The 24,168-nt window shown below is 33.2% G+C and overlaps 3 protein-coding genes across 5 annotated transcripts; 1 reads left to right on the top strand and 2 right to left on the bottom strand.

Moving 5' to 3' along the window:
• On the bottom strand, positions 3,669-6,131 carry LOC105166903 (GDSL esterase/lipase At5g33370-like). Its single transcript, XM_011086422.2, has 5 exons — positions 5,807-6,131; positions 5,427-5,554; positions 4,517-4,759; positions 4,177-4,429; positions 3,669-4,097 (listed from the first exon to the last, which is right to left on the bottom strand). Exons 1-5 carry the CDS (start codon positions 6,051-6,053, stop codon positions 3,865-3,867), a joined length of 1,104 nt encoding a protein of 367 aa, XP_011084724.1. The 5' UTR covers positions 6,054-6,131; the 3' UTR covers positions 3,669-3,864.
• Positions 10,897-11,534, bottom strand: LOC105166938 (ethylene-responsive transcription factor RAP2-2-like). The gene has a single exon (XM_011086458.2). It carries the CDS (start codon positions 11,494-11,496, stop codon positions 10,897-10,899), a length of 600 nt encoding a protein of 199 aa, XP_011084760.1. The 5' UTR covers positions 11,497-11,534.
• On the top strand, positions 16,870-23,509 carry LOC105166900 (U-box domain-containing protein 9). 3 transcript variants are annotated; one of them, XM_020695470.1, is made up of 9 exons: positions 16,870-17,277; positions 18,142-19,199; positions 19,743-20,071; positions 20,188-20,362; positions 20,965-21,145; positions 21,224-21,307; positions 22,195-22,302; positions 22,535-22,804; positions 23,332-23,509. In XM_020695470.1, the coding sequence occupies exons 1-9, from the start codon at positions 16,993-16,995 to the stop codon at positions 23,425-23,427; spliced, it is 2,586 nt and encodes an 861-aa protein (XP_020551129.1). In that variant the 5' UTR covers positions 16,870-16,992; the 3' UTR covers positions 23,428-23,509. The 3 variants fall into 3 exon arrangements, with proteins under 3 accessions (XP_020551129.1, XP_020551128.1, XP_020551130.1); XM_020695469.1 differs by lacking the exon at positions 23,332-23,509 and having other exon boundaries at positions 22,535-23,324; XM_020695471.1 differs by lacking the exon at positions 23,332-23,509 and having other exon boundaries at positions 22,454-22,591.

Raw genomic sequence — 24,168 nt, 5'->3', positions numbered from 1 at the left:
ATTAATAATGATAAATGAATATTGATGCAAAGAAAAAGTTGCTCTTTATAGGTTTAGGTTCCAACTTGATGTTCTCCAACCTAATTTTCTATAAATTTTAAAGGGAACATGTAAAAAATATATTAGCAATCCAACGCTCAAATTCGATGAAGAGGGCTTTTATAGCCTCAGTCCTCTGTTGATTATCAAATTGTAGTCCACGCTAATAGTTACTATGGATAAAACTCCAGCAAATTTGGGAGGAATCTTGATGATTGAGCCCATTAGGAACTCTTGATCGAATGAGCTTTCTCGGGGGATAGATTCCACATTCCAGGGAGTGGTTGGAGTGAATGTAGTGATTTGCCTAGATCCTTGGGCCGTGTCACAGATTACGTGGTTGTCCTATTTTTAGGTGGCCGAATGACCTTTTGCCAATTGTGCATGCAGACACGAGGGCCGCCAAGTCACCCTCTCCTACGGGTTTAGGGTGTATTTTATATCCTTTATATTGGGGACTAACATTTTAAGTGTTGTCGTTACAAAAGGCTAGCAATTTCAGGTCCCCCCTCATGTCATCAGCTTATGCGTATTAGTACATTGTTTTGACTTGTAAATGATCGCTTATAAGTATAATGTTATTTGACTGATTTGTAACAATATAAGCTAATAACACCGAGTGTAGAAAATAAGTGTCAAAATAAACTAATATGGTAAAAATATATGATAACAATGTTTGAAATACAAATAATAATATACAAAAAACTGGCATCAGTTTGAACTGCAGTCCTTAAAATACCATCTTCAAACATACATGGCATAAATTGCAATTTACACATCGCTTACACGACGAGAGGGCTGATTGGATGCTCCATCAACAAAAAAACTCAATTTGAAACCCTAATTTCGTCCACATCGTCAATTTTCGATGATTGAAATCTTTCAATTGCTAAAAATGATTGAATTATAGGTTATAATTTGTCACCCTTGTAACTAAAATCTATAAATTGCCATCACTTAATTACATATAGAATAGTAAATACAATTTAATTAGTATGTAGTTGTTAGTACATAATTTCTAGTGATGATAAGAGATAGTGGCATTTTGAGAGTATTTTGATTGACATAAAACAAAATGAATTAAATGTATATTGAAATGAGGTATTTAAGTTTTTCCAGAAAAATGCAAATTTACTTTTCTTGACCTCGAAATCACGTCTAGTCTATGTATGCAAATTGTGGATAGACGTGACACTATCTTCACGTTACAATTAACTATATGTTATAACTCACGAAAATGAAGTCTGAGCTACTTTTAATTTTTGGGTTAATTGTAAATTACTTGTAATTTGTGCTATTCGAAATATTTAAAAAATAATTATTCATGAATATTGTAATATATATATATATATATATATTATTTATGTGATTTTAAAAATAACTGGACAAAATATATATGATTAATTTGGAAATTATTCTTTGAAATATTCAACAAAGACCACACAACAAAAAAAGAAAGAAAAAAAAAATCTCGCACCAGTAAATACTATGTTGATTTTAAGAAATTTAACATTTAATTATGGTTAATTGTCATGTTTAAAAAATATAAAGTCGTAGTTAATATTTATTGACCATAGCCACACAACGGTTGCTGACCATAATTCTTGTGAGTTTGACTAAAATATTTGTTATGATTAAAAATTAAGGCAAAAATATTTACTATGGCTCAAAATAGTGGGAAAAATAGTTTACAAGATGGATAATTAATTTAAGTTTATGCATTAGTTTCTATTTATCTACTGTGATTATTAATAATTATTTACCATGATTTTAGTTATAATCAATAGTGTTTTTTTTTAGTGTTGATATGGGTTAATATTTATTTATACTTCCATTATAAAAATAGTTACTTATGTAATAATGTTATTATTTCTTGAATAAAAGAATATAAATTAAAACAAAAAGTCGATCGTTATGTTAGTTGAATCTTTGGGTCCCAAAAACATCGATGTGATTGCTGCGCTTCTCAATCAAGAAAAAGAAGAGGGCATGTCGTTGTTGCTCAAACGCATAATGGGATTATTTTATTTTAATATACTAATTAATAAACATGATTGCACGAATATTATTCTAAAAAAATGAAAAAGTCAAGGATGCTAAAATAAGCTTAATAATTGTATTCTTGGCCAGTTTGATTTGATCATAATAACGTGATTATTGATGCGTGGGACTCGATAAATATTTTGTTATTACGACACAAGATTATATTATTGAAAATTTATCCCCTTAATGAACCTAATAAATAAAACTCTAAATTATCTATTACAAAAAATCGAGGTTTACAGAAAATCTATAACATTACAATCTCGATTTACAGAAACACTAACAGATAAATTATAAAATATCAAAAAAAATATTGAAATAATAAAAAAAAAAAGAATAATGGCTCAAGGAGTCGAATCGTAAAGGAAGAGCTCATGGCCACCAAGGCCGGCAACCCAAACACTCCGGTTGCTCACACCAACATACCACAAAGGCCAGCCACAAAGGCTATGTCACTCATCCACCGCAGACCAACTACTCATGTTTCTCCTTATTTGCTACCGATTTTTCTCTCTTGTGTCTAAAAGCCAGAAGCCACCAGAAAATTTATAGTGGTAGAACATTAAAGACGAAGGAGATAGAGAATTCTGAGGTCATATATATATATATATATAGAGAGAGAGAGAAAGAGAGAGAGAGAGAGAGAGAGAGAGAAGAGGTAAATAAGACGAACGAAAACAGGAACGAAAAGATGTGGAGTATTTAAGTGATGGATCGGGTCGTCGGGTCAAAATTGGAGTGGGTGGAGTGGTGGATTGGATAGAGCCATCCAGGTGTGTTAGGTTGGGTGGATATGGGCTAAGCCTCCCAATTAGGTCATGGGCCAAAATATCTATTGGTTAAATGTGAAAAAATATTGTTATACAATGTATTAATTAATATCTGTTGCAAAATTTGCTGCAGGTTGTTTTGTAACATCTGTAGCGAATGTCAAAGTTGGCAGGAATGTGCTATGATCATTTGCAACGGTCAGCCATTAAACTGTTGCATCTATTCACTACAGAAAATTGCAATAATTAATTATAGCTAATTGTCATTATTAAAAAATAAAATAATTATAACAAATACTCGTTGACTACGATCATGCAAAGGTATCAATCGTGATATTTGTGAAGGTGGCAAAAAATTTGCCATAGCTAAAAACCATGGCAAATATTGTTACCATGGCTCTTAGCGATGACAAATAACTTTTTCTTGCTGAAAAATCTATATTTTTGCATTGATTTTCTTTAACTGTGGTCATTAATTAAAACTATTTGTCATGATTTTTAGTCCGTAACCATTAAAATTATAGCTAATAATCATTTTTCCGCTGGTGATTACGCCAGTTTTTACCTCAAGGTCGCGCATCCATTGCAAAAATCCAGGGCATACCAAATTTGTGATGGAATTTTTGTAAAATTCGTTTGCTAAATTAATTCCATGACAATTAAATACCTTTTAACCATAGCAATTAACTATGATTAAATATTAAATTTCTTCTCAACCTAAATCTATAAAAAAAAATCTAAATTAATCGATGGATCTCTTTAATCATTTATTACATAAGCAAAGGCTAAAAAAAAGTAAAAAAGAAGAAGAAATAATTATAAGCAATTGGAGACACAAGAAGTCATGTTCCATTATTTATTGAATGAAATTGATGAAATTAGGTCCTTACAATGACACAAACACACCATCAACACCAAACTACAAATATGAAAATACAAGTAATTAAAATTGAGTATAATTAAGATGGTAAATGGGGTTGAGCTGGGCTTTGAGTTTCAATCAAAATGGGGGTCAAGCCTTGGAATCCATAGCCAACATGGTACGAAGATTCATGGGATGCATGTACTTGTTGTCTCCATTCAAGATTTGTTGTACTATGATTCTGTTGGCCTTTTCAGATGGATGGAATGGGTCCCAGAACACATATAAGTCCCTGTTTGGGCACAGATTTGAAAAAGGTGTGCATAGCCCTATCCCATTGTATGGCCCTTGCCCACAACAAGCTATTTTTGAGGTTATAAATCCTGCCCCACAAACATGCCCTAGTGTTAGGGTTTAACTGTAAACTGAAAACTGAAAGAACACACTTACACTTACACTTACCGAAACGTTGGGGTTCGGAAATGAAGTCCATGTGCATCTGATTAGTATTGGCGGCGATGAAAACCTTGCGACCGATCTCGTCGTTGAGATCTTTGAGCATATCCTGGAGTTGAGGGTTGTAGAGCTGTGCAGCCTCCATCAGTTCCTCCGCGCATTCACCGTTCCTACTATGCAGCGCCAGTTCTGCCGGCACGCACCCTAACGGCCCTGTTCCCGTCACTATAACTCGAAGCACTCCGAGTGTGTATAGTCTCTGAAATTGTTGTCAACCAATGAGGTATTAAACGAGCATCCAGAGAGAGAGAGAGAGAGAGAGAGAAAGTAGGTATGATTGATGTACCCGGAGAACTTTCTTGTACTCAGATATGACGAAGGGGACGTAGTCTGGGAGGGAATACTGTCGAGAACGTGCAGAGTAAGGGACCAAATAGTAATTATTGACAAAGTCATTGCCCCCCAAAGTGATGAGAACAAGTGATTCATTCACAACTTTGCGAGCTTCGTCTACTCCGATCTCTGCTCTCAACCTTTGCTGGTATTCCTCAAAATAGTTCAGCTGTTGGTATATCCTAATTATGTTCACCTGCACAATTACCCCCCAAAACATATATATAAATAAATAAATTACATTTTTACGTTTTTCTGTAATTTCTCCTAATCAACTTAGGAATTATTAAAATATTAGCGAATTAAACGACGCCATTTCCTCGTTTTATGTGATTCTTGAATGAAAAATTGTATTTTTTTCGTCTCATAGTTTAAGCCCAATATATATTTTCAATCCCAATATTTGCGGGAATTCTAGAAAATAGTTGCATCATATGCCAAAAAAAATCATTTTCAATCCCCTGTCAATTTCCATTTGAAATTTAAAGAAAAAATCACGTGCAAATTATGTGGCTGTTATTTCTCATAAAGGAGGGACACTAGCCTAGTGACCTGGATGTGGTTCTTTCCGTCACTTTTTTAATAAAAGTTGGTAAGAGAACTGAATGGTGACGTTTTTAAACTTATGAGACTATTTTTTAGAATAATGTAAGCAGCAGGACTAAAAAATGTACAAAATCCAAATTATGGGACGAACGATATAATTTTTCCACCCGTTTACAATTGCAAGGATTGTTCACAGTTAGGCCACAAATATAATGGATCGAGCAGTAATTAATTAAATAAAAAAGGAAAATTAATTGTAAATTATGATACTAAAAATAATTCTTGAATTAATTTAAATGCGCTTCTAATTAACTTACAAATTGAATTCCAGTGTCATTAAGTACTCCAACACCCGCAGAGGCGAAGTTGGCGCCAACCAGTAGTTTGGAGCCTCTAAGCTCAGGGCTCAAGTATGGCAGTGTGGGTTCCCAACCCATTTCTTCACCTAATCAAAGTAAAATTATATATTTACTAATTGCAAAATAATTATTGCACAAAATGTAGAGAATATTTTTTGTATGTTGTTATTAAAATAACATATTATACAGTATAATTTTAAGAAATTAGGTATATGGTACAGAAGATGATGATCGATGGAGAACGAGAACTGTCAGAATGTTTGACTGAAATTTTAAAACTAAATTTGCATATAGATGTGAGTCGATAATAGTAGTAAATAAATAATATAGATACTTACTAATTATATCAGGGATGTTAAGCCCATTGGAAAACCGGCCGGTGGGGCGATGGGTCGGGTAGTCGATGCCGTAGGGCGGAGCGTCGGCCCTAGCAGTAGTGACGAGATAGTTGTTGTTGCCATTATCCACCAGCGAGTCTCCGAACACAAAAAAAGCCCTGGCTTCCACACGAACAGCCAAATCTCCGAACGCCAAAATGAACAAAAAGACAGAAAAACAACTTAAAATATTCACGAATGAAATCATTTTAACTCGGCCTAAATTCTTTTAAAAAATTATGGTAATCCCTTTTCTATCACCAACCAAAAATTGTAGTTTATGTTAGAAATTTGGGTTGGGATAGTAAGAGGTATATGGGTCTATATATATATATGTGTGTGTGTGTGCATGATGATGTTTCCAAATAATTGATGAAGAGTGGTACAATTAGTTTAAAGAAGTAGAATTGTCACACAAAAACCCTAGAAAATTAAATCAACTACCACTACTAGTACTAGGGGCCTCCAAATTGGATTCAATCATTTGGTGCATTATTCAGGTCAAAATTGAGGGTTGCGTTTATTGATTGTGTTGGCAATTATTTTGATCGGTTTTAATTGTTCACTGTTTATCATATTATTATTATTATTATTATTATTATTATTATTATTATTATTATTATTATTATTATTATATACATACATGGATATAGAGTGATCAAGACCATTGCATAGACGCAATTCTTGGTGACAGAATTGTGTAGGGTCGTTTTTATTTTTTATTATTATAATTTAAAAAAAAAGAACGGCAATTATCTTATTTGTATTTCATTCAGACATCACAAAAGCAAAGAATATTAGTGATAAAAAATTAAATAAAAATATTAAAATTATCATTAGTTACATGAATGAATGATTAATCAGATAAAATATTATAAGAGTTGAGACATACATATTTACGCATAATTCGACGGGATTTGAGGTCTCGGTTTTATCATTTAAGATAGGTTTCATCGATCGGTTCTTATTTAACATTATTACTAGAAAAAAATTTAGGTAATTATAATGGCATATATATAATATTTATATTAAGCAATTGAAGAGTCATAATTCATAAGAGATAGGTGCAGGAGTTTATAAGTACAACAACCTCAAGCAGGTCTCACACAGTGCTCTAAGCTTATGAATTGGGCATGTAATAATTTTGCATGATTGAACTAATTAGTGCTAGAACTAATTAGGAAACCACTTAATTGAAGGCCTATAAGTTAGAAGTTGATCTATTGCTCTATTATTTGTTTTCATAAGTTAGAAAACAATAATAATCTTAATATATATAAGTAGGAAAATTCAATTAAAAATGGGAAAGGATTCTTTTTTATCATTTTTTTTTGGAAAAAGTGCATTTTTGTCTGGTAACTTATGAGACAATATTATTTGTTCTGTACGGATCGATATTCGTATTTTCCTCTTAACTTTTTTGGAAATTTTAGTCATTTTTTGACCAATTTATTAGGAAAATTACTTGTGACTTGGCATGACCCAATTGAGTCAAAATTTTGGTCCTGAAACTTAAGGGAATGATATTTTTTCCTATACAGATTGAATTATAGAACTAAAATTGTGATTTGATTGGATTATGTACAAGTCACATGCAATTTCCGTCCATATTGCAAGAAAAAGAGCTAAAATTATCAAAATTTTAAAGTTACATTACTAAATTGTGAAAATTAATTCGTGGATAACCAAAAATAGTACCCTAAGTTCCAGGGTTAAAATTATTTTTTCTCTCTTTTTTTTTAATTATTATAGAAAAATGGTTATATATTAGCTTGGACAAAATGCTTTTTTGGTACCATAAAATATAAAAACACGCCTTTTTGGTTCAAAATTAATTGCAGAGGCCATGTGCGAAGCACATGGCAGTTAACAGCCGTTAATTCCTATTGGCTCACATGACTTTAACTGATTTTGACTTCAAATGTCCTGTATAATGGTACCAAAATCCCATTTTTTTGGTACCATTGAGAGAAATATATATATATATATATATATATATATTATGACCAACTTGGCCACAAACTATAAGAATTTTTTTTATAAAATAAAATAACTCAAAAATATAATTATTTTTATTTTAAATAATTTCTAAGATCTTCTTTACTATTTTTGAAATAAATTATTATTCAGTCTAAAAATATATTAATATTTGAGCAAAAATTATAAAAAGTAAAATTTTTCTTTTGAATAAAAATATTAGATAATTTTATTTTTATTAAATAATAAATTAATTTTTAAATATAACTGTTTACATTCGAGATAAATTATAGTATCTATTAATTTTTTTAAAATTGAATTTTATTTTATTTGAAATATTTTAATAAACTTTGATCATAAACTATAAGAAATAAAATTTAATTTTTAAAAATTAAAAAAATAAAGAAATTCTATTTTAATATTAATAATAAAATATTTATAATTTATAATTTTATTTATTTTAGATAATTTCTATCATATTTTAATTATTTTTAAAAAATTGAATTATTATTTATTTTAGAAATATTTTAATAAACTTTGACTGCAAAAAATAATAAAAATAAATATTAATTTTGAAAAATAAAAAATATTCAGTATTGGTACTTGGAACAGACTCAGGATCATCTCAGTCCCAACGGTCTTGGGCCAGATTAAGCCATCTTTTTATTAAGCATGTAGTATATGCTCATTTATCATAGTCTAGTAGTCACAATTTTTATACAAATGCTATCATTCTTAAAACTATGTAATAATCAAAATGAAAAAAAATAAAAATATTAATCATTTGATATTTATATTTAATCACAATTTTAATATGTTATTAGATTAGTAGTTATTTTTGGGACCGCATGTGTTAGTGTTAGCAGCAAACCAGAGACGAGCCCACCAGAGTCGACAAGCGGCTTGGCCGCCTACCCGCGCGCAATCCGCCACCTAAGATTATTTTATATGTGCAAATATTCATTTTGACCCCCTTTTTGACATATTAATATATTTTAATAAAAATACCTGTACTTTTTAAAGATTAAAATTTTAATTTGAAAAATCACCGAACAAAAATGAATATACTAAAATTCGTATTTTAAATGTAATATTGATATAAATAGAAGTATTAATCAATTCATAAAAACATTATATCAATTTTTTAAAATTATATTTTTATTTAATATAAATAATTATTTAGAATATTCATTACAAGTATTTAAATAAATTTTTAAAAATTAGAAAAATTATCACTTTTTACTTATTTTAAGAAAATTAAAACATCACCTCAGCCTCGGCCTCACCCCCACCATCTCCTCGTCGCAGCCGCCCACCGCCTATCGACTTGGATCCGGGAGATGATGATGGCCCAGTGAAGTAGGCGACTAGGGCGACACTACCCTAAATCTGAGCGATGGCCACCCCCTTCTGCAACGACAATGTCGCCGTCGCAAGAGCATATGGTGACGCTTCAAATATATATATATATATATATATATTGTATTTTATATATATAACATATATAATTGCATACATAATTATGTATATACAATTGTGTGCATATATAAACAAAGATAATATCTTTTAAGTTAATTTAAATATAAATCGTTGATTTTTAAGTATTAAAAATCAAGGACTTGCATAACAAGGGTATAACGGACAATTTATTAAAAAATTTAGCACCTAAACTTAACTAATATATAAAAACACAAGGAATTTTCTGTTTATATTTTTAACACAAATGGGGTTTTTAACTAATTTTTAAAATCAAAGTCCAAATCTGATTTCTTGGCTGCACTCTCAATTTGTCTTCAGATCATATACACATAATATACTACTTGACTTGATTTAATGTTTAATCCACCATAAAAAATAAATAAAAGACTTAACAAATTAGGCTAATTGTTAGATAATCATCAAAATCAAGGAGATATTGATACTTTTTCAAACAACGAGAGGTGTTTATAATTATGTGATCAAACCTCACAAGAAATCATCGTAATTTACCATAATTGAAAACTGTACAATAAATACTAGCGCCACAGGACCGACCTGAAAGTAATATACCAGCAACCAAGCTTGCCACCTTCGTGTTAGTTTAATTAGCTCATTAATTATTTTATTTTCTTTTATATGTGCATAGTGAAATACATAAAATACTTTCTGAAATATGAAACATATGTTCATTTTTATTTTAAATAATGTATAGTATGATATAAAATACAAAATTAAATCGACAGCACCGACATACCCAGCTCGAGCTTATTGCAATGGGTGTTGACATTTTTTTAATTAATAAAGAATAATTTTCTTCATTAAAATTAAACACACGTACGGGACACAACAATATATACGCGCACGTGTACAAAATCCAACATCGGCATATTTTCAAAAGGTTTTTCACATGTGTTAATTGCATTAATATTAGTTCTAAGAATATTAGTATTTCAATAAATACTGTCGATGAATAAACTAATAATAAAAAATTATGTTATTATAAATAATTAGTGACAGACACATACAAAATTATAAGACAATAACAATAAATATACTTGTCATTAAATTGTCATTTAATGATATAAATATGTGGACATACATATTATTAATACTTATATTGTAATAAAATTAAAATTATTATCACTTAATATATATATATATATACAAAACCTTCTTTGCTACTTTGAGGCATATATTACATTTGATTACACTATCGAGCTGAACCAAATCTATCTGAATTAAAGTTTCAGAAAAAGTAAAAAAAAAGATGAAAAAAAAAAAAATAACCCTCACCAACAGCGTACAAGAACTATATGAAAATTCCAATTCGAATCAAATTTAATCGAATTTGAACTAATTTTTTAACAAGTGTGATACATTTATCATACGATTGACTTATTATTAAAAATATATAATTAATTATATAATTACAGATGTTATATAATTAATTTAATTTGACCTAATTTAATTCGAGGAAGAATTTTTCGATTGCTTCCGTCCCAAAAAATGAGAACGGTGAGGGCAGAACCAACTTGCAGAAAATAAAATATTTATTTAATAGAAAAAGGAAGCACTACATACTACAAATATTGGAGCTACAACGCCCATCGGACTTGAAAATCATCCGCTAATTGTTTTGTTCTGTTCATGAAATCATACTGGCTGAAATTCTCCGGCCAGTTCGGGCTCCGCTTCTCATCCAGCAGCGTCGGCGTCTCCCACATGCAGTTCGCTTCGTCGAACACCGACTTCTCTTCCCTGTAATAATTATCCGGCACCACAAACTCGCCGCCGCCTGAGGGATAGTTATCTGAAGGGACCTGTGAAAAATCGTCCCCGCCGTCACCGGACGAGAGATTGAGCTTGGCGGAGGACCCGTAGAGACGGCGGGCAGCGTCGTCGTAAGCCTGAGCGGCCTCTAGGGAGGTGTTGAAGGTGCCGAGCCAGACCCTGGCGCCCCGGTTGGGCTCGCGGATCTCTGCCACCCACTTCCCCCAGGTCCGCTGGCGGACGCCGCGGTAGGTGCAGAGGGCGTTCTCCGGGCCTCCTTTGCCCCGCATGCAGCCCTTTCTGGAGCGGCCCACGGCGGGCTTCTTCCCCGAAGCCGGCGGCGGCTTACTGGGGCCGTCGGGGGCGAGTATTGGTTCTTTTGCGATGGGTAGCACGCCTACGGAGATTCTGTTGCTTCTCTCCATTGGTGAGTTGTGTTTGGAGGCCTGCGTTTCAGGTAGTAGAGAATTTATAGGCGGGGGGTGGGGGGTGGCGGAGGACGTGTAAGAATGGGAAGAAGGTGAAACGTGGCAAGGGGAAGAAGTAGGAGCGCACTGTCAAAGTGTCAATCTTCTCTACCTGTCACTTCCATGCCTTGCTCTCTTCTATTTTTAGTAATTGGTATTACCATATTGGAAAAAAACCAAAAGACAAATACCAAACGCTCCTAAAACATTAAATTAAATTTTAATTATATAATAAATAAAATATACTGATTATTATCATACATAATTAAGAAAAATATTCAATCATACTATAAATATATCATATATATTTTGAAATTAATTTGATTCTATCAAATTTAATTTCAGTTTGTGTTTAAGAAAATTTTGAAATATTGAAACTGTCGTTTGTTTCATTTTCTCTTCTTATCTCATATGCTGTCACATAGGACATATTTTTCTAGAAATTTAAAAGATGGTTGGAAAATCATACATGTAAGATACGTGCGTTTTCAAGTTTAAGTTGATTGATAGTTTATACGTGTTAATTTTTAATAAATTTAGAATATTTTAATTAGATTTATTTTGAAATTACGTAAATATACAAAAATAATAGATTAAATCGTGAGTTTCATTTCTTAAAGAATCGAAACGCACCCAACGCCTATGAATGTAGGACCAAAATTGCAACGAGGCCTTTTGGATTTGAATGAATAGAAAAGAATACTTGAATAAGTACGTACTTTAGACGTAATACGAAAGTATACATGACGATGGTATTCATATCATATGGTGAAGATATTAATATATTGTATGGCTAAATTTATTTATTCATTTTATGTGTTTATACATTTCATAAAAAATCATTGAAGTAATTTATAAAATTATTGAACTTTGTTTTAAAAATATTATTCATTTTATTTTATAAAATCATATCATACTTTTTAAAATATGATAAACACATTGTAACATCTTATAAAATTTCAAATATTTCGTAAAATATTTTTTAAAACAATTATAAGTTCATCCAAACAGCCTTTAAGTGATGCGGGTAAAATTGCTTAGTTGGACTTTACGTCATTCCCATCCAGCTGAAAATAGTCTGAACATCTATACTATATATAAAATGAGAGCACTCTTTTGACGCTCCGTTTAATTTTGGTATGTCGATTTTTATTTTTTAATATTTAATTAATTTTCTTTATTCTCTTCTTAACTTCCCATTTAATTTTATTTTTCTCAACTTTCACATCTCTTTTTCTTCTCTCATTTTTCTTTTTAATTATGTTCATGTTTTGTACTTTTTAATATTTTATTAATCTAATTAATATATTTTAAAAAATTTAAATTAATTGTCCACACACATGCATTTACTGTGAAGGACTAAAATTGAATTGTTTAATGGTTTTACCGATTTGCCCACAAGTGAAAAGAAGGCAAGATCCAACGTCAGACACGCATTAATGTAGCCCTAGTGCCACTGAAATTTGGCCCAACTTCAGGGGCATTACAGACATTAACCAGGGGATAAATTGGATATAATTATAATGGACAAAAAAAATTTAATTAGGTGGGCACTGTCCGACATTGGACTGACCATTTTGTAAGTGAACAAGTGTCTAGATCCGACTAGATGAACAAGAACTTACGATAATAAGTGTGTAATCTCATTTTTACCCCTTATTTAATTTCTATTTTTATGGTTGACATTCTTCATCGAGAGGGCAAACTAGTAATTTTCTAGGGTTTGTGATATGGTCGTGCACCAACTCAGAAGTTTCTTTTATGTCCTTGGCCTTATTTTCATCCCATTGTAAATATATTGAAAAAGAAAAAAAAAAAATAATGATCACAATTGATATGCGCATGCATATTCAATCATGATATTGTCACTAATTATATATATCGACTAGAAATTATTATTTTATTATAATAATGAGTTTTATACCCTCTGAAAATTTAAAATTATATACTTTTTTAAAAAAATTAAAACTGTACGTACACCCACTTCGAAAATTTTTCATTTGCGTTGAACCTCCTGCCGTTAATTTGAATAAAAATTATTAACGTTGCTGGAAAAATTTGCATAAATTTTTAATTAATTAATTTACACACGCATCGAATGTGTTTTTTTGAATTTTTATATTAATTAATATGTGGTACAGTGATGGTGCACATCTCCTGAAAATGAGAAAGGCGCTACCCGCTTGGCATGTGGTGGGTTGTGGATAGGCCAACAGGGCGGGAAGATAGTGGCTTGGCTGAAGAGTTGGCACGTTGGTGGTGCGGGGGTTGAGGTGTCGAGGCAGCAGCAACCCCACTTGTTCGCCAACAAACTGGGGGGGTGGGAGGGAGGTTCTGGGCGGGCAGGCAGGCAAGCATGTCACTCCCAATTCAGACATCACAGCTGTGTCAATGCCACTTGTCGTGTACCCCATGCAACCAAGTTCTGCTGTTCTATGTGTACTCGGGATTTTGTTTGTTCTTCACGTCTAAGTAATTATTTGTTTTTTAATAAGTGGAATCCAAGGTTAGGGAGAAATTTAATTATTACCACAATGAAAAGGAAAATTACATCGTATTTCTTACTTGGGGGTGAAGTCCAACTGAAATTTACCGCAAGCGTCGGAGGTGCAGTGCATGGTTGCTCCCAGCGACGATTAGCAATGCTTTAGAGCACAGCCGGCCCCAGACGGATAAGTAAGTAGTTCGTTGTGCAAAACTTGTGCGAATGTTTAATTTAGGAAAAAATTTTGTACGGATCAAGTCTGATCGAATAAACTCATTTTTTTATAATTATACATTAATTATAAAATAAGCGTATCATATTTACCATTAACTGAGAATATACGGGCAGGGATTTTGAGCCTAACGCCCATTTTGATTTTTATTTGATGAGAAAGTACCAGCAAAGAAATCGAAGATGAGGGAGGCAACAACTTTATGTATATAAAAACAAAAACTAAATCAAAACTTATATTTTTTATTGTGAAAAACAATTTCTTCCATATTCTGTTTTTAGATATTCTCTTCTCATAGCAATTTATCAATTAATGTAAATTTTAAAAAGTTGAATAAGTTAGTTATTTTATCATAAATGAGCATTCGTTACCTCACAAAAAATTGATACGACAACATCTTTAGCCGTCATTTATGAGTGTAAAGAAATTTTTCTTTTTATATTAATATAAATGACGTTACAGTTTATTTATTTATTTATATTTAAAAAGAAAAAGTAAACGATAAACAATTCCCGAAAAAAATATCAAACAAATGTATAACATGTCTACATTTTCAATTTTGATCTCATGCTTATGATGATTGGGATGATGAAGAATCCCAATCAAGACATTCTTGATCGACGTTTCTTGTGATGAGTCAAAGTTAGCACATTTCCTTCTCCTTACACACGAATTTCGTATCCCTTTTTGACATGGGGCGTAGACAATGGATTAGAACAAGGGGATAAGAGCGATAACAATAAAAGTCGTCGTACGTAGGTAGCCGCCAACGTTGTCTCTTCCAAGAAAATCGCTCATCAAAGTTGTCTCCTCGTCAGAGCCCAGACTGTCTCGTGAATTTCAGTATTTGATATAATTATAAATATATTTTTATTATTTAAAAAATTATATAAATAAGGGTGAAACGTAGTGTCTACTTCACCGTCTAACGGCTGCATGTTTATTTTTTTGTTCGAGGGAGATATTTATAAATACAAATTTAAAAATGGACCCTTCACCTAAATTATATAAATACTTAGAAAAAGTGACAATTAAACTATAAGGGTTCAAATTATGGAATAATTAAACTAAACTATAAGGGTTTAATTTATGGAATAAAAAAAATATTTCATAATTAAAAGATCAATAAAAATAGCATGTAGTGCATGTTGCACACCACATGCTCTAAGATGTTTTTCTTTTCCCCCTTTTCTTGCATCATTTAGAAAAAGAGTAAAAATTATTTTATTACATGAGTTTTTTGTATTATTTTTAAATTGATACACGAGTTTATACAAATGACATAATTGATGCCTAAATTTCTCCATAAATATTAAATTAATACATGAATTTTTATAAATATCTTAATGGTACTTGAGTTTTTACATAAAAGTCAAATAGATGCATATCTTTATTCGAATACTTTATAATAACAAAATTACTCTTTTAATATAACTTAATTTATATATATATATATATATATATCCATTTATTTATAGATAGTCCTATGATTAAATAAATTATCAAGAATCATAAATTCAAACTAAGATGTCCAAAAAGAGGATGTATGAACCATTTTTTCTTACATACAAAGAGACAAATATCCTCTACCTTTGTAGGACTAACATCATTAGGTTGGAAAAAGAAAGCCCGGGTGACGCAACATTGTTTACCAAACATGTCAAATTTTGGGACAAATGACTAAGCAATTTTGTCATCACTAATCTTTTCATTTGTTTGTATCATTAAAATTATCGAGAAAAAGACGACCAGCATAATAATAATTTTTCGATGCAACTACAGAAAATTCTTCCCATTAAATCATATTTAATGTAAATTTTACAAAACATGTATATACCTCAACGACAACTATTATAGGAGACAAATCTGTTTTTAAACGACAACACTTATTAAAAAAAATAAGTAAAATTATATTAAAACTCTCTGAGATTAGATTTAAATAATTTATAGGGCAGCGACCATTTTTTTTTTTTTTTAAATTAGTAGTTTCAGATGTCGGCAAATGTAATTATATTAGTCATTTTCAATAAATCAAGTGAGGCCAACGTGAGAATATAATAGCCAATCACAAAGATAAAGAATTAATTTATGTCAAAATTGCAATTATGATATAGCTACCATGCACTAATTAATACCTCCACTGGTTATATATGTTCAAAAATTATAAAAAGAAATACAATCATGAAATTTAATTATATAATGTTAAATAAAAAAATAATTCTCAAGATTTATAAGTTTAGTCTGAAAATATAAGGTTATATTTGGATAGATGAAATTAAATTTGAGTATACTAAAAAAATTTTGAAATTCATCGTTATTTAAGAAAATATAATTCAGAAATAGATTCGAAGGATTTCGAAATTAAAATTATCTACATAATTTATTATTAAAAATTTAAAATTCATAATTTTAAATCCGTCCATCTACAAATGCACGGTTGAAGAGTGTAAGTTGAATAAGATAGAGTAAGTACTAAATTCAATTATAATAAAAAAAGATATGAGCTGAATATATTGTTAAGTTTTATTTATTTTAATAAATAAATATATAAGAATTAAGGCCAAAAGTAAGCAACTATATACTTTGCAGTTTGCAGCCCCCTGAAAAAGAAAAAGCAAGAAAAGTATGATTGTGACTATGAGAGCCTCACCACTCTTCATTCCCCTCTTTAATCTCACAATACTTGTCTTTAAATGAACAAACACAACCCCCCCACCCACTAGAAAAGAAGTGAAAAATGGCCAAAAGGGCAGAAGAAAATGCAGTTTCAGAGCTGAAAAAAGAGCTGCAAAGAGTGGTGGAGGCCCTTGTGGAAGAGGATGATGACTGTGATTTGACAGCTGCTGCTGATAATGCCATTCAAACGTTGGGTGCCCTTAAAGAATTGAAGCTGAAGCAGAGTACTGATCAAGAGTTTGTGGAAATCAAGAATCTTGTCGGTTTTCAAGAGCCACCTCCGGAGTTCAGGTGCCCCATTTCTGGGCTTCTCATGAAAGACCCTGTTGTCCTAGCCTCTGGTCAGGTTGGGTTGATTTCTTCCTTTTTCTTTTTGAAAGTTTTTTCAAATTTGTGTTTGTCTTTGATTTGGGTTTTCCCAGGAATAAATGCTGAGTGCCCTTGTGGAAAAATGGCATCTTTAGGACTTTGGATGATGCAATACTCGTGGTGTTGTCTGATTGAGAAGTTTTGTTCTGTTTGATTTTATTTGTTCAAGTGTTGGTTTTGAGATGTGAAACTAAAGGGTCTTGGCAAGAGATCAGACAGTCATTGTTCTGTCTGATTTTGCAGCTGCAGCCCTTCTTGTTCTCTGTGTAGGAATGTTTCCCTGTTTTTGTGTTTATCAGTGGAGAATGTGATTGAGAAATGCAGATGATACATAAATAGATGTTGCATTTGATCAGCATTTCATGGACTGAATGCCTAATTTGTTACAAAGAGGTTAAATGAGTGAATGAGCTTTAATTAGTGTACTATATATAATTTCTCAAATCACGTCTATCTACTTATAATTACACCAGACTTATCAGACTACTGTCTAATTATTCCTTCTCATTTTCATGAAATTCGGAATAGGATTTATTTCGTGTTTCGGTTGTTATAACTGTTCGAACACTTGACGAAACGGTACATCTTACAACATTTTTAGCGTATTTGATTCCCCGACTTCTTTTTGATAGTTTTACAGTGTTCACAGATTGACTGTAGTTGTAATTATATGAATATTTTGTGTCAGCAAGAAACTTGAGCTAATGTAATGCTGGAACACTTCATTCCTTGTAGGAGTTGCGTTTTTTTTTTCCTTGTATTTGATTTTGTGGTCTTGTTTCTTCTACAGATGTTTCAGTTCTGTCTTGGAATTTCCTGACTGTAAGCGTGAAATTTGCAGACATACGAGGAACAATATATTACAGAATGGCTGAAAGATGGGCATCAGAAATGTCCAAAGACGGATCAACCACTGCCTCATACTCTCCTCATCCCAAATCATTCAATCAAGAAAATGGTCATGAATTGGTGCAAGTTGCACAACTTTGACATGCCAAGAACCAGTCATCCTCCTGCTGATGAAGAATACGCTGCAACAGCAAACAGCAAACATCTGGTCCAACTGCTCAACCGCCTTTCCTCCTCATCTGCTTCCGATGCTGCAAAAGAGCTCCGGTTGCTCACCAGCAGATCGCCCTCGTTCCGAGCTCTCTTTGGAGAAATTACGGGTGCCGTTCCTAAACTCTTTAGCCCACTCCTGCTCGAAAAGGCCTATTCTGATGCTCGTCTTCACGATGATTTGGTCGCAACGGTTTTGAATGTCTCGGCCCATGAGAGCAACAAGGCGAAGATTTTAGCATCCAGGAACCCATTAGTTGTGTCTTTTCTGATTGACTCGTTGAGGAGCAAAAACATCGAGACGAGAAGCCATGCTGCTGCTGTCATTTCTGCACTATCAGCTTTTGACACGAACAAATATTTAATAGGAGAATCCGGTGCTATTAAGCCTCTGGTTGATCTTATCACAGAAGGGCAACCATTGGCCTTAAACGAGGCTACCTGCGCAATTCTCAACTTATGCACTGTGACCGAAAACCGGGAACGAGCCATCTCTGAGGGGGCGGTCATTGCAGTCATGGACAAGATTGTAGGTCGTGTACTCATCGACGAAATGCTCGCGATCCTTGCAACTCTGTCAAGCCATCATCGGGCCATCGAGGAAATGGACGAGCATGGGATGATCTTCTGCCTGTTTGAGATGTTAAGAGAGAACAACATTAGTGAACAGAGCGAGGAACACTGTGTTGCTATTATTTACGTTATGTGTTTCAGTGATCGAACGAAGCTGAGAAAGATCCATGAAGTCGAGGATGCATGTGAAACGCTGCATCGTGTGGCGAGAACCGGAACGTCGAGGGCTAAGAGGAAAGCAAGTAGCATTCTTGAAAGGCTTAATAGGTTTGCTTTTCTTTCACACACCACTTGAGAGTAGAAGAATGTTAGAAACATACTGTAAATACTCATTTTACTACATTGTTGACAATGTGTCCATAGTAATGCCAATGTTCTTGCAGACAAGATTGAGGGTTTCTGATCTTTATGGTCTGATGATACAACTGAACTTCGACTATGAATCTACTATCACTATAAAAAGCAGAATACATTCTCAACTAACTATATTTTTTCAATTAAAAATATATATATATTAATAATATGGATTTTAAACAGAACTTATGTATTAAATGATTGGTTAAATTACCTCTTTGGTCCCATAAAAATAGACTTTTTCTTTTTAGTCGTATGGTTTACGCAATTAACTCTTCATTTGACAGAAAATGGGGTTTGAGACTAAGTTGAAAACTCTTTGATAAAAATGGGATGAAAATGAAAATCACGTAAACCTTGGGACTAAGAAAGAAAAATTCCTTCTTTATTGGACCAAAAAAATAATTTAGTCTAAATGATTGCACCGTTATTATTTAACAAAATTTCAGTTAACAGTTACCAGATTTTCAAACTGGACTCAGTAGTAGCTGTAATGGCGTATGTACCCCCGCATAAGAGGCACCTGAAGGGCGGCGAAGCCTCATCTCTGCCGTCCCCGGCTCCGCCGCCGGAGTCGGTGATACCCCGCTTCCAGAGGAGACTGAACTTCAAGTCAAAAGACTATCCTAAGAAATTCGTGTATGCAGAAAATGCTATATCTAGATGGTTCGTAGTTGGCTTGGCCGACGAGTCTAGGGTTTCCGATTTGACACGCCTTGAGCCGGTGGCGGTGGAGTCTTTTGAGCGGAAATCCGGTGAAAAGCCTCTTGCTCTGGTGCTCAAAGGTTCGTTGATTTGGCATTAAAATGAATGTTGATAGTACAAGCTGAAGCACAAGGTACGTTTGAATGGTAACTTTTGGAGTATTATTTTCTGAATCTTTGAGTGTTAACTTTTGTAGAAAACGATGAGGAGGCTGCTGAGTTTTCAGCAAATCCATGGATTTTCGTGACCGAAATAGTGCAGCAGGATCTGATTTCATCTTTCCAACAAGTGAAAGATGAAATGAGGGGCTATGAATTTGGAGAAGTAAAACCAACTCTGGTTATCCGCTTTGGACGAATTCTCTTTCATGGGTAAGTGTATCTTGATTTTGAAATTAGTCTGTTTCTGTTTCATCAGGTGATTATTGTTTATGACTTTAATGTGTGCGTGTGTCTTGATGTTGTTGATTAGTTGAAAAGGTTGAAGGCATGATTTCAACAATGCTTCTGTCCAGCTAATTTAGAATTCCTTGTTAGAGAATCGGGCATTCCTCAGGTCATTAATTGAAATGATCTTTTGGATATGCCACATTGAGGAAAATTATTCTACAAATTTCTGCTATTTTTATTTGTCTAACATAGAGCATACACAGCAAGGGATTACATTTTCCAATTGAGGACAATTAGGGTACCACATGGCTTTTTCCTATTATGCAATTTCAACAATCACAGAAAATTGCTCCACCACATCATCTGTTGCTGTCGCTGTGATAGTTGTCCTCAAACTGGAAGAAGTTTCTAGGAACTAAGTTCAACTTGCCTTTGATAATTATTCCAAACTGGGAGAAGCTTCATAAGAATCAAGTACTTCGGTTATGGTTTTGATTGGTACAGCAATTGTAAGCTATGCATAGATGTATATACCTGCTGTGCTCAAACAGGCATTTGAAGCTTTATCCATACCTGTGATTTAGGAACCGTTCATTTACAGTAGAATCCATCGAAGGAAACTCTCTTCCAGTAGGCACTTTGAGACAATTATATAAATCCTTTTACACTAATATTCCACCTTCATATATGGAATACGTTACAACCAATGTAGTCCCAGAAACTGATTTCGAGTTTGAGGAGGAAAAGGAGTTGTATCATGTAAAGGTACTTTTCAGGAACTTCACTTGTGTTTTCATTGTGCTTCCCTCTTCAGACCTATGCTTATGTCCTGGCTCATGTTAGTTGTCTGACAAAATGCAACCTGATTCAACCATCTCATGCAAGTGTACTGTAGCAAGAGACACAAACCAGCTTGAATTCTCCAAGGCAAGTCTTTTGCTTCTAGTTTCAGAGTCCAGGCACATATTTGCTGCTGCAGACTTCTATTATATATGGTTGAAAGAACATGCATTAGTTTGTAAAAAGTACTAGATTTTGTTGGCTTTATCAATTGTTTACTTAGTTGTTGGCAGGAGAAATGTGGTGGCCTCTTTCGTCTGCCTGATATTCCGTATATATAGGCCGCTTTCTTTGTTTTGATTGCTTATAATAGATCACAAACCACTTCCCTTTTTTTTTTTTTGCTTCACACTTTATAGGCTTTTTGGAAAATCTTTAGCCTTTATGCCATCAACCGTTTTTTGTTTAACCACAACTCATATGTGCATTTGTGATTAGTATATCATTTTCAGCCCATATTATAATTATATATTATCAACTTACCCCTGATATATAAGAGGTAAAGAAACCCTTGAAGAATTTTAAGACATTTTACCATTTCTGGTAACTTATAATCTAAACAAACAAACATCAGTATTTTGAATCTTCAGGATATGTACATTCCAAGTATACAATTAAATAAGTTTTGCAATGTAGTTCTTCAATTATCAATCCCTATAAAAATTTATCTGTTTAAAGCAAAGAGAGCTCTATGTTTCCTGCTTAACTCAATGTGATACTTTTGTGCTCTTGGACAAGGGCATGATCTTTTGTCATTTTCTTTTACCCCTCCTTTCTATAGATTCTTCAATTATCAATCCCTATAAAGATTTATCTGTTTAAAGCAAAGAGAGCCTCTATGTTTCCTGCTTAACTCAATGTGATACTTTTGTGCTATTGCTCTTGGACAAGGGCATGATCTTTTGTCATTTTCTTTTACCCCTTGGACAAGGGCATGATCTTTTGTCATTTTCTTTTACCCCTCTTTTCTATAGATCGAGTTGAACCAAGTGCGCCACCTGGTTGCAGATATGTCCTGTCTTGATAAGAACCTAGATCTAAGGCTGATGCTTTGCACAAAAAGAATTTTGGCAGCTGTAATGGTGAGTTGTTTGTATTTAATCCAAGTTTTGTTAATCTATGATGGACATGAGGCATTTGTGTTTTATTAAATTAAAGTTTGTTACTTTACCTGCAGAAGTAATCTAGCTTTCCATGGTCTCGAATTAATTGCCTCTTGATTGCATGTTCCAGATAGTTACCTGTCCAAGGAATTTCTGGTCTGGCTTGACATTTGAGCTAGATCAGTAATCCAGTTTACTTTGTCATATTCAGGATGACGAGCTCGAGAACATGAAAATCCTGATTAGCTCCGCCAGGTTAGATTCAGATGTTAAGGGTGGACTGAGATGGTCCTTGGGGAAGCAGTCTTTAGGGGATCGATACACTGTTCTTGGAGTTTGGCATACAAATGCTAAAACATTTGGAAATTCATCAATGAGGCTTAAAGTTCGACATGCTGATAGATTTGATTTCAGATCAAGCAACGGTGAGGTTGCAAACGAGGTCAGTCTGAAAATGCCTGGAGTTGTATCACTACTGCGGGTAAGTGTCTTTATGCTATGGACGGCATTTGACATGCTAATATTTGTCTGTCTATCCACCCTCCCCCACCCTGCCGCCCAGGGGAAAAAAAAGGTAAAAAGGAAAGCATTCTTGTTAATCAACTCTTGATGATGGCTGCTTTTTTCACTTTGTCTCGACATTTTGGCATGTTAAATCAAGGTGACTTAGATACTCTAATAACACGTGAAGAGTTCTGAAGTCTAGCATTACATCTTGCAGTAATAGGCTAATAGCCAGACAAAAGTAACCCGTGCAGTGACATCCAGTAATTGTAAATAGGCCTGGTATAATAATTCTTTGCATTTGACCCTGAGATTTTCTGTCATTACTGCTTTGCATGAACTATGATAATTTTTTTGGCGAGAAACTTATAACTCAAGGCAATTGCTTAATAATTGATATTGTATTGGTCAAATTTCTGAAATTTATCTCTTATATTGGTTTTATGGTTGCTTCTCTACTGAAGTTACTAATATCACTCCCAATTCCATATCTATCAAATGCAGGAACAGACAGTCAATACTGACCTCGCACTAGAAATGCTTGAGGAGAACCTAAAGTTGATATGGAAGCACTTCATATGTTATAGCTCTTCTACCTGAAAGAAGCAATTGACCCTATAATTTTCTCGTGTAAATAGCTTTCCTTGCTAAACTACGTATATGTGTTTTCTACACGGGTGACTACTTGTAATAAAAAACAAGCTGTGGAACTCTTGCACATCAATTACTCTTTGGGATAATAGTATATGCCTTTGCTGGGAGTTGAGAACATTGATGAAATGGTATCCCTCTTCTTCTTGAGCAGCTCTTTGTTTCAAAATCATACTCCAACTGTGGACATTGCATTGCATTTAAGAACTTGTTGAGATCACCGCAGATGCTTTCAGAAGACTTTTCCAGCTGTGAGCTGCAATGCTGTTTGGCAGAACTGTGCTTCCGGTATATATGCATCACTAATCACTGCTCCACCATTAGCCGTCCCAGGTGTTGTTCCGGGCCTTCATAGCATACAATAATAGAAGTAAGTTTAGTTTGAGTTTGATCTTTTGAGTTGGATTTGATTAATAATAGAATCAAGTGACTCCAAGTCTCGTATGAGTTTGACTTGTCGAAAAATAATTTTTCTCCTGGTACGAGCTGGGCTGGAAGGTGAAAGTGTGAATCGATGTTTGAAAAGATCAAATTACTCATGTTCAATTCGTTGATTTAATTACAGATCATTTGAGTTTGAATTAATTAATATCATATGAAATCATTGTTTTTCATTTGTACAAGAATACATCATCCAAACGTGGGAACCTGCTAATATTGGAACAAGGGTGGCAGTCCCACGTTCTCCCA

Source organism: Sesamum indicum, linkage group LG7 (genome assembly GCF_000512975.1).
Source record: "Sesamum indicum cultivar Zhongzhi No. 13 linkage group LG7, S_indicum_v1.0, whole genome shotgun sequence".
NCBI classification, from domain to species: domain Eukaryota; kingdom Viridiplantae; phylum Streptophyta; class Magnoliopsida; order Lamiales; family Pedaliaceae; genus Sesamum; species Sesamum indicum.
This window is presented reverse-complemented; position numbering and strand designations above follow the sequence as displayed.

Bases quoted from the DNA above. Each gene is read 5' to 3' on its own strand.
- LOC105166903 (XM_011086422.2), bottom strand. From the start codon at position 6,053: ATGATTTCATTCGTGAATATTTTAAGTTGTTTTTCTGTCTTTTTGTTC. The intron at 4,430-4,516 runs GTACATCAATCA...CAACAATTTCAG, and splicing joins AGTACAAGAAAGTTCTCCGG to AGACTATACACACTCGGAGT. The intron at 4,098-4,176 runs GTAAGTGTAAGT...TTTGTGGGGCAG, and splicing joins TTCCGAACCCCAACGTTTCG to GATTTATAACCTCAAAAATA.
- LOC105166938 (XM_011086458.2), bottom strand. From the start codon at position 11,496: ATGGAGAGAAGCAACAGAATCTCCGTAGGCGTGCTACCCATCGCAAAA.
- LOC105166900 (XM_020695469.1), top strand. From the start codon at position 16,993: ATGGCCAAAAGGGCAGAAGAAAATGCAGTTTCAGAGCTGAAAAAAGAG. The intron at 20,363-20,964 runs GTAAGTGTATCT...CCTGTGATTTAG, and splicing joins GGACGAATTCTCTTTCATGG to GAACCGTTCATTTACAGTAG. The intron at 21,308-22,194 runs GCAAGTCTTTTG...TCTTTTCTATAG, and splicing joins ACCAGCTTGAATTCTCCAAG to ATCGAGTTGAACCAAGTGCG.